This window comes from Galeopterus variegatus, unplaced genomic scaffold (assembly GCF_000696425.1).
Source record: "Galeopterus variegatus unplaced genomic scaffold, G_variegatus-3.0.2 Scaffold630, whole genome shotgun sequence".
Lineage (NCBI taxonomy): Eukaryota > Metazoa > Chordata > Mammalia > Dermoptera > Cynocephalidae > Galeopterus > Galeopterus variegatus.
In genome coordinates, this window is record NW_007726741.1 from 357,173 (window position 1) to 366,577 (window position 9,405).

The window sequence follows — 9,405 nt, forward strand, 5'->3', positions numbered from 1 at the left end:
GGGGAAACATTACCCTCTGCTAGGCGGCATCTAACCTTTAACACTGGTCATTCTGTTCCTACAGACCCACCCATTATTTCTGTGTTTTCCCCACCCTCTCACACAGTGATCTAAGAAACAAAGTGCTAGAGGAACATGCAAGAAGGGAGGATCTCCTTTTGCCTGTCTTTTCTCATTATTACTAGCTGTTAAAAAGCAAACTTCAAGCAAACGACACAACCTAACTCCCCACCCCCTCTGCCTTGAGAGTTTTTCTTCCGTTCCTCAGGGCCAGAGGACAAAGACTGCTTCAGGGAGGTATGTACATGGCATAGGTCCTGCTGCAGGTCCTGCCCTATGCCAGGGTGATACCCAGAGAATCTCACAGCTGTTGGAATCTGAGAACTCTTATCTCCTCCCCTGCCCCACCTGCCTTTCTCCCAGCCATGGAGGGTCTCCCATAGCCCAGACTACCACAGATGTGTTCCTGGGCATCCCAGTTTCTTTTTAATTCAATAAATGTACCAGCAATCATTAAGCACCCACTATACCCCAATTCTCAATGCAATTTTCAATAAGAATAACAGTCAACATTAATACAATGCTCACTGTGCACTGGACTCTGCTCTAAGCACTTTTAGTATTTACACATGAAATTGCCATTTATGGAGATCAGATTTGGCAGAATACCACCAATTCTATAAGGTTCAACTTATTATATTAATCACTTAATAAAATAACTCTAGAGGCAGATCCTTTATTATACTCATTTTATAGTTGAAGAAACTACAGGAGAAAGAAAGATTAAGTACCTTGCTCAAGGTTATTATGCCAGTAGTGGTAGAGCTGAGCTTTAAACTTGGGGGCTCTTGCTCAGAACACTTAACTATGATGCTTTCTGTCTGTTACAGTAAAGGTGCCAGAAAAAAGAAAGCCTTCTGTTTAGAGGCTAGACTCTACATTTCAGGTGCATTCTGGGTAAAACATACTTTTGTGCGAAAACCAGAATATGGTGGTTAGAATAGCTTTGCAATCAGGCAGACCTGGTTTTAGATCCAGGTCCTGGCCAAGGTTTAGTAGCTATGAGGCTCTAGGAAAGTTTTCTTCCCTCCCTCCCTTTCTTTTTTTCCCCTCTCAGACCTTCAGTTTCCTCATCTGTAAAACAGGAACCTTAAAACTCCCTACCTTCCAGAAGTGTTGCCACATTAAATGAAATAAAGCATGCAAACCACTTAGGTCAGTGCTTGACACAGAATTAAGAGCCCAACAAATAGCTGCTGTTGTGTGAACTGGCATTGTCCAGGTGGAAAAAAAAAATAACTGTTAAATCCCAAATAGCTAGGTTATAAGCAAATAGCCCATGTCTGAATCAAAGACAGCCTGCCTTTTGAATTAAAATCACAGAATCCTATATAGGAAAATACTTAGGGATCATCTCCTCCAGACTCATTTTACAGAAGAGGTTACAGAGACCCAGAAGGGTTAAATACGTTGGCAGAGAGGTCATTCACTTTAACTGAAAAGCACAAATCCCTGATCTCATTCACTTCCACCTTATTGCTCTGACTCTTGAAACTGTACTTTTGGAGTGATGCGTTTTTTATTTTATTTTATTATTTTATTTTATTTTATTTTATTTTATTTATTTATTTATTTATTTATTTATTATTTTTATTTTTATTTTTTATTTTTATTTATTCATTTATTTATTTATTTATTCATTCATTCATTCATTCATTTACTTACTTATATTTTAACTTCTCAATATACATCACAGTTGATTTTCGTGACCCTTTACCCATTCCTCTTCCCCACTCCCTCTATATTTACTGCTCTTTCCATCTGACACACTTTGTCCAGTTTTCTCCATGGTTCACTCCCCAAACTACTTCTGTTCTTTTCTTAAATGTCACCTCAGTTAGGCTTCATCAACCCATTTCAAAAGGCACCTCCCTCCCACAGCCTGTAACTCCCCATCCCTCTTTTCTGCTATATTTTTGTCCTTAGTGCATATCACCATTTAACACATATTTTTCTAATTTATTTTATTTATTGTCTGTCTCTCTCTCACTAGAATGCATGTGCCATGAAGGCAGAATTTTTTGTTGTTTTGTTAAAATTTTATTATTATTTCACAAAAAATATTTATGGAATGTATTAACCTATTCAATCTTTGTAATGCAGTATAGGAACAAATATGCCTATTTCAGCAGCAGATGCTGCTCTAGGATCTTAGATATTCACATCCTTACAGAGAAACAAAGAAAATGAGCTGGCCAGCTAGTTCAGTTGGCTAGAGCATGTGCTGATAACACCAAGGTCCGGGGTTTGATCCTTATACCAGCTAGCCGCCCTAAAAACACATACTGAGCACCTACTATATGCTAGGCAATCTTCTAGTTACTTACATACTATTTAATTTAATTCTCACATCAATCATATGATTTATATATTCTCTGCATGGAACAAATAAGAAATCTGAGGTTCACAGAGATTAAGTAAATAGATCTAATAAGAACAAAGATCAGACTCTAGCACATACTGAGGAAGTTCTTTAAGTAAACCTCAACCGCTCCAATCAGCAAAACACATATTCTGGCTCTTTTTTAAAAACAATATTCATTACATTGTGATGTGTACATATTTAATAATAACCTCAGAATAGGTACTGGCTTATTCAAATAAACCTTTTAGGAAATGACAAAAAAAAATTTTTTTTAAGTTAGTCTTCTTTAGCAAACTCCATGAACAGTGGGAATTACCTAATTTCTCAGCCCTACTCTTCACAGATTAGGAAAACCTCCTAAATTTCTTATGAAACAGGAATGTCATAGGAATGAGATCCAGAAATCTCAAGCCTTTTTTTAGAGGTTGTTTGCCAATGATTCTATCTGTATTTCCCGTAAGAAACAAAATTGACATTTTTCCAAAGTTGTTTTTCCAATTCATGGTGTGACTGTGGTGTTGTGGCATCCAGTAAGTTTCAGACAGACTAGTCACAGAGCAACAACTTTTAAAAATATGCCCTAGAACCCACATCAGTAAGTTACTCAATTAGCAGGAAGAAAGCTAGCAAAAATAGTTATAAAATAAGAAAAATAATAGAACTTCAAACATTCAGGTTAATTAAACACACACACAAATACCTGAAGAATGAATGGCTTTGCTCCTTTTCTGCATCACTTCCATTAATGCACCTACAATTCCTGAGGTGGGAGCAGGTGTTGGTGATGTAGATTCTTGGCCATCAGACACCTTGGAAAAGAACATTAGCACTCAATAATAAATCCTCAGCAAAGAACCTCTGTCACCAGAAAATCTTACTTTCTTAGAATCATTTCTTATCTTAAAAGAAAATTTAAAAAAGTAAACTAGCAAACCCAGGAAAGGATTAACTAAATTAAGAAGAAACAAGTTGCTACTTTAAAAGAATTGTTCAAGAAATATTTCCTATCCTTCTTAAAGTATCAGCCATCAATACGTATCCAAATCAATGGTCATATTTAAACAACAATTAAACTCCTTCCTGAATAATACTTGCCCTTGCAGCTGGGTTACTTCTGTTCACTCTAGCACACAAAGCCTCAGATGACAAAACTTTAAAACTATTATCGAGGGACATCATTTTATAAACACAGGGTAATAGTTATATTCCTAGAGACGTTAGGTGGGAAGCACGCTTAAGATATCTAAAAGCAACTGTAGAAACTTATGTTCTCCTACAAAAATTCAGCTTTACATCTCTATATGTCATATTTATACCTCATGTGATATAATGTTATAATTAATATGTATATATTGTAATTCAAAATGAACCTCTTTTCTCATAACATACAATTTCTCTTTAAGGAGATCAGTTTTGAAGCTCACAGGCTGATCTAAGTGTTACATATACTGAGAAAAGACCTAGATATATTCTAAAGATCAGATGTGTTATATATGTTGAGAAAAGACCTAGATTTACTCTAAAGATCAGATGCCTCTTAAATCCATGCTATGCTAATGATTAAATGTTTTCATTCAATTAGTTATGCCATCATTTTCCTCCTAGCCAAAGCTTCTGAGATCTAGAAAGTTAATTTCCTACATAACAAAATAGTTTTCAACTAAAATGTCTTTCTGTCACCTTCACTCACCTCATAGAAAAATCTACCGTCCGTTACCTGTCTGAAGTCCTGCAGAATACATTACACATAAAGGCTCAGAAAGAAGTATGTAAATGTAGACAGGTTGGGCTCTAGGACAGGAGGTGGGGAAACTACAGCCCATGGGCCAGATCTTGCCTGTCCCTTTTTATAACCTGAAATCTAAAATGGTTTTTACATTTTTTAATGGCTGAAAGAAAATGAAAAGAATACTTGTGACGTGAAAATTACAAGAAATTCAAATTTCAGTGTCCAAAAATAAAGTTTTCTAGAGCACAATCAAGCCAATGCATTTATATTGTCTATGGCTGTTTCTGTGGTACAAAAGCAGAGTTGTGTACTGACTAGAGACCATAGGGCCTATAAATCTAAAATATTTACTATCCGGTTCTTCACAGAAAAAAGTTTGCCAGTCTCTACAAGATTAAATAATCTAGAAGATTAAATGATCACCTAACCCAATTCAGAGAATCCCAAATTATCTGCCATCACTGTCAGAAATTCTTTTTTTTTTTTTTTCCTTTTTGTCTTTTTTACTGACCGGTAACGGGATCGCAACCCTCGGTGTCGCGCCCGTACCAGGGACTGGCAATGGGATCGCAACCCTCGGTGTTGCGCCCGCACCACGCTCAGCCAGTGAGCGGGAACCAGTCTCCACATGGGATCCGAACCCTCGGCAGGAGCGCCGCCGCGCTCTCAAGCGGCGCACTCTCCAGTGCGCCACCGGGCCAGCCCTCACTGTCAGAAATTCTATTAGAACTCTTCCAGTTTTCTGTCGAGTTTGATTCTCTACTAATCTAAATTTCAGAACGCAGAAACTTTAGAATATAATTTAGTTTTCATAAAGTTACTGGTTTGGATTTACCATGGCAATTGCAATTGATTTCGAGTAGGGCTATTTTTAATTTCCCACAGTTTAATAAGAATTTTCCTTTAAATTAAAATATCTTTAAAAGTAAAGTCTACAACAATAAATTGCAAGCATGCTGTAAAATCCCACTTATAACAAGTTCTAGAATAGGCAGTATATGGCAATCAGATCAGTGATTGTTTTTGGAAGAACTAGGAAGAAGCATGAGGGAACTTTCTGAGGTGATGGAAACGTTTTACAGTTTTATGTAGAAGTATGGGTTACATAGCTACAGGCACTTATCAAAACTGAACTAAAAATTTGTATATGTAAAAATATTAAAAAATCTTAAGGTTCAAAAACTAAATAGCAAGAGAAAAAGTAAAAGAAGAAACTTTTCAAAGATTTCTCACAAATCACTTTAAAATTCCATTATGATAGATGATCTAAAATGAAAAGAACAGATTACTTACAGATTTCAGTTGAATACCCTGTCGTATCTGGTCTAAAAGCGCATCTCTTCCAGAGCAGGACACTGGACGACTGTTCTGTTCCACTTTTTTTAGCTGAGCGCCCTCTCTAATTTGATCTAAAAGAGCTGCTTTGCTTCCTGCAGGAGTTGGAACTTGATGGTCCCCATCAGATGGGAGGCCAGGGGGAGGTGGTGGCCCGGGTGGAGGTGGAGGTGGAGGCGGTGGGGGTGGCGCCACTGACCCCGCCACAGACAGAGGTGGAGGTGGTGGTGGAGGCCCTGAAGGTGCTGAGGAGGGAAGAGCTGGAGGTGGAGGAGGGTACATCCTATTTGGCGGAGGCGGAGGGACTCCTACTCCTGGCCTGGAAGGAGGCGGTGGTGGAGGTGCAGTTGTGGGAGCTCTTGAAGGCGGTAGAGGAGGAGCGCCTCTTCCCCTGGCAGGAGGAGGAGGAGGGCCTGAGCTATGTGGGGGAGGAAGAGGAGGAGGTGGCCCTCCCCTTGATGGTGGTGGAGGTGGTGGTGCTGAAATGAAAATAGAAAAAAAACAAGCATGCTTCCTCCCCACCAAAGACCATACTGAAAGGCAACTCACTTTAACATGAATAAAAAATAATACCCCCCCCTCCCCCCCAAAAAAGGCCTCGTATTTGTGTTTTATGTTACAAAGGTATCTGAGCATAGATGATATCTTACGATTTTATTTGGAAATCCTTAGCTTAAAGATCACCTTCTCGGTGTTTCTTGAAAAACATTAGCTAAAACAATAGAATTTATTTTTTAGGAATCTCCAGTTCTGAAGGCAAGAGGAATAAACTCTTTTCTAGTTTACACAATAACAAAAATATAACAATGAAATTCAACATTTTGATTAACAAGCATTACTTTACATTTTAATGAAAATTGATGGATACCTTCCTTCTTTAAAGAATCAAGTACACTTAGTTTTGTTTTTTTTTAATAAAATAAATTCACATTCAGAATTATAGGTAGTGTGCCATAACCTATTAGAATTTACTCATATTAATCTGAGCTAAAACCCAAATATGTTTTTCTTTTAAAATGTAAACCTTTGTCATCTAATCTACATTTGTACTTTTATTTTATAGAATAATAACCCATATTTTTAAAAGATGGTCAACAATTCTAGTAATGGCATTAAAAGAAGCTAGTTGCTCAGTTGAGACATTCAATTACTTATTCAGGAGATATGAACTGATTTTTAATAAGTTAACTGAGAATTTCTATAAACTGCAAAATTAAACTAAAGTTATTAACAAAAAATATTGATTATGGTAGCAATGATATTTATAGTCTTATTCTACTTAAGTGAAAATGTAAAATATAGTGGGAAAACAAGTTCAAAGTACAGCAACATTAGACTACATGGGGGAATATGACTAAAAAAGTTTTATATTTTATCTGTATTACATTTCTAGAGACATAATTTTACCAACAGGGCACACAAATTCACATAATAATGTACTTCATCATTTCTCCATTCATTTAAGAAAAATTAACTATTTTTAGGAGTAGAAAAATCCTAGAATCCCTAATAGCTATTTGTACTTACAGACACAAAGTATAATATGTCATTGATAAATATTCCTACCCAACCTATTCAATTATTAATACAGTCTGTGGGTTCCTCATTAATATGGGTCAAATGTGTCCCCCAAAGGTCCATGTATTAGAAACTTAATACCTACTGTGATAGCGTTAAGAGGATAAGAAATCCTACTATGGTAATTGAAAGGTGGGGCCTTGAAGAGGTGATTAGATCCTAAGTACTGTACCTGCACAAATGGATTGATCCATCCATGGAATAAAAGGTGTGGTTCCAACGGCTTTAAAAGGAGAGCAAGTGAGGAGGTTAACACTCTCTCTTGCTCCTGCCATTCTTACCATATGATACCCTACATCACTGTAGAGCCACTACCAAGAAGGCCCCCTATACTGCGTACTTCCCAGCCTCTGCAACTTTATGAAATAAATTCTATTTCTTTATAAATAATCCAGTTTCAGGTACTTTGTCATGAGCAACAGAAATGAACAAATATACTCATCCACGGATTCAACTGATCACGAATCAAAAATATTCAGGAAAAAAAAATTGCATCTGTACTGAATATGTACAGATTTTTTTCTTGTCATTATTCCTTAAACAATACAGGATAACAACTATTTACGTAGCATTTACATCGTATTAGGTTTTATAAGACCGGCCAGTTAGTTAAGTTGGTTAGAGTGCAGAGCTATAATATCAAGGTCAAGGGGTTTTTATGGCCAGCCACCAAAAAAAAAAAAAAAATTACAAAAGTTATCAAAAAGGTATAAATAACCTACAGATGATTTAAGGTATATAAGAGGATATGCATAGGTTATTTGCAAATACTATATCATTTTTCATCAGAGACTTGAGCATCTCAAGATTTTGGTATCCGAGGGACAGTCTAGAACCAGTCCTTCAAAGAAACCAAGGAATGACTGCACCTACCTTAATTATAAATAACAACAGGCTTAGATGCTCAGTATGCAATCATACAAGAGAGGGGAAAAACACCTTCACTGAAAGGGTTTTGAAAAGGGAATAAAACAGTATCTTCTGATTTCATTTGAGACAATCACGAGAATCATTTTATAAAAATTGCTATCAAATAATATCATAAACATTGGATGAAACATGCAGAAAGGCCAATACTCACATAGATACTGTCTCCTGACATACAAACGGAAATAATACATAGCTGAAAGCAGTAGAATTATCTGGCTTAGATACAGGCCATCACAGTAAGACACGCCTATGAGTGTCTTATACACTCAAAGTATATTGGAGGTCTGGGTGTTGCAACTAAGATTCACCTTATATTCTAACTGAACCCAAAGCAAGGAGACTGAAAATATGCTAAAAGCAGAGTCTTTTTCTAACATATTTGCAAAGGGCAAAAAGGGTAGGATGTATGTATTATGTATACTCCTTGAATATGAATATCAAACCCTTCAAGCAGAAACAAAATTTCATTTTAATCAGTTTTAGGTTTATATTTCAAATAGCAATGATATTTGTCTAGATTGGCATTTTTACGATTTGGTCATGTTATTCAAGGGGAAAATAATCCAGCCTATTCTATTATACAAAGCATTAAATAGGCAATCATTTCTCATGGTTTAACCAAAAACTTCGGATTCATAACCTTTTGTATGTAGAATTATATCATTTTACATACAAAAGATTAAAGTTCTTTTGAACTTGCTATAAGCACATTTCTTGGAATAATTTGAGGTCCAGCTAATACTCATTCAAAAAGACACTAAATATTTGTTCAGGGAAAGGGAGAACCTTAATTTATAGTGAATAAATTATCAATTGCATCCACTCTGAGTGTAACAAGTTCAGCATTTCTATTATCTTGAAAAGTGACAGAAAATTTCTCTGAATTAAAGAAAATATTTATTACCAACTTCCAATTTTTATAGTCTACATAGAAAGGAAAGTATGCAAAAGACATGCTATATCCCAAGGTAAAAACATGAAAGAATTAAAACAGGAGAGGAAAGGCCAGATAATACAATATTAATTTGATTTGCATGCATAAAAATGTCTGCTAAGCAGACACCACACACTGCTATGAGAAAGTCTGATAGCCTACAATTTTTCACAACTCTAAGGGTCACCACAAACACCAGAATAAGATTGACAATAGTATTTTTCAGATTTTTAAAAATGAAATAAAGTGAAAGGCATGAAACAAAAGTTACAACAAATAGGGCCGGCCCGGTGGCGCACTGGATAGTGCGCCGCTTGGGAAGCGCGGCGGCGCTCCCGTCCGAGGGTTCGGATCCCACATACAGACCGGCTCCCGCTCACTGGCTGAGCGAGGCGCGGGAGCAGCTCCGAGGCTTGCGATCCCGTTGCCGGTCCCCGGTCCGGTACGGGGGCAACACTGAGGGTTGCGATCCGT

The 9,405-nt window shown here is 36.8% G+C and overlaps 1 protein-coding gene across 1 annotated transcript in view; it reads right to left on the reverse strand.

Annotated features, from left to right (window-relative positions):
- WASL (Wiskott-Aldrich syndrome-like) overlaps positions 1 to 9,405 on the reverse strand; it is a 201,939-nt gene that overhangs the window by 7,137 nt on the left and 185,397 nt on the right. The window contains exons 9-10 of the mRNA XM_008570778.1: positions 5,448 to 5,968; positions 3,126 to 3,234 (exon numbers count right to left, since the gene is read on the reverse strand). Of these exons, the coding sequence (XP_008569000.1) occupies positions 3,126 to 3,234; positions 5,448 to 5,968 (630 nt within the window). The remainder of the gene's footprint in view (positions 1 to 3,125; positions 3,235 to 5,447; positions 5,969 to 9,405) is intronic.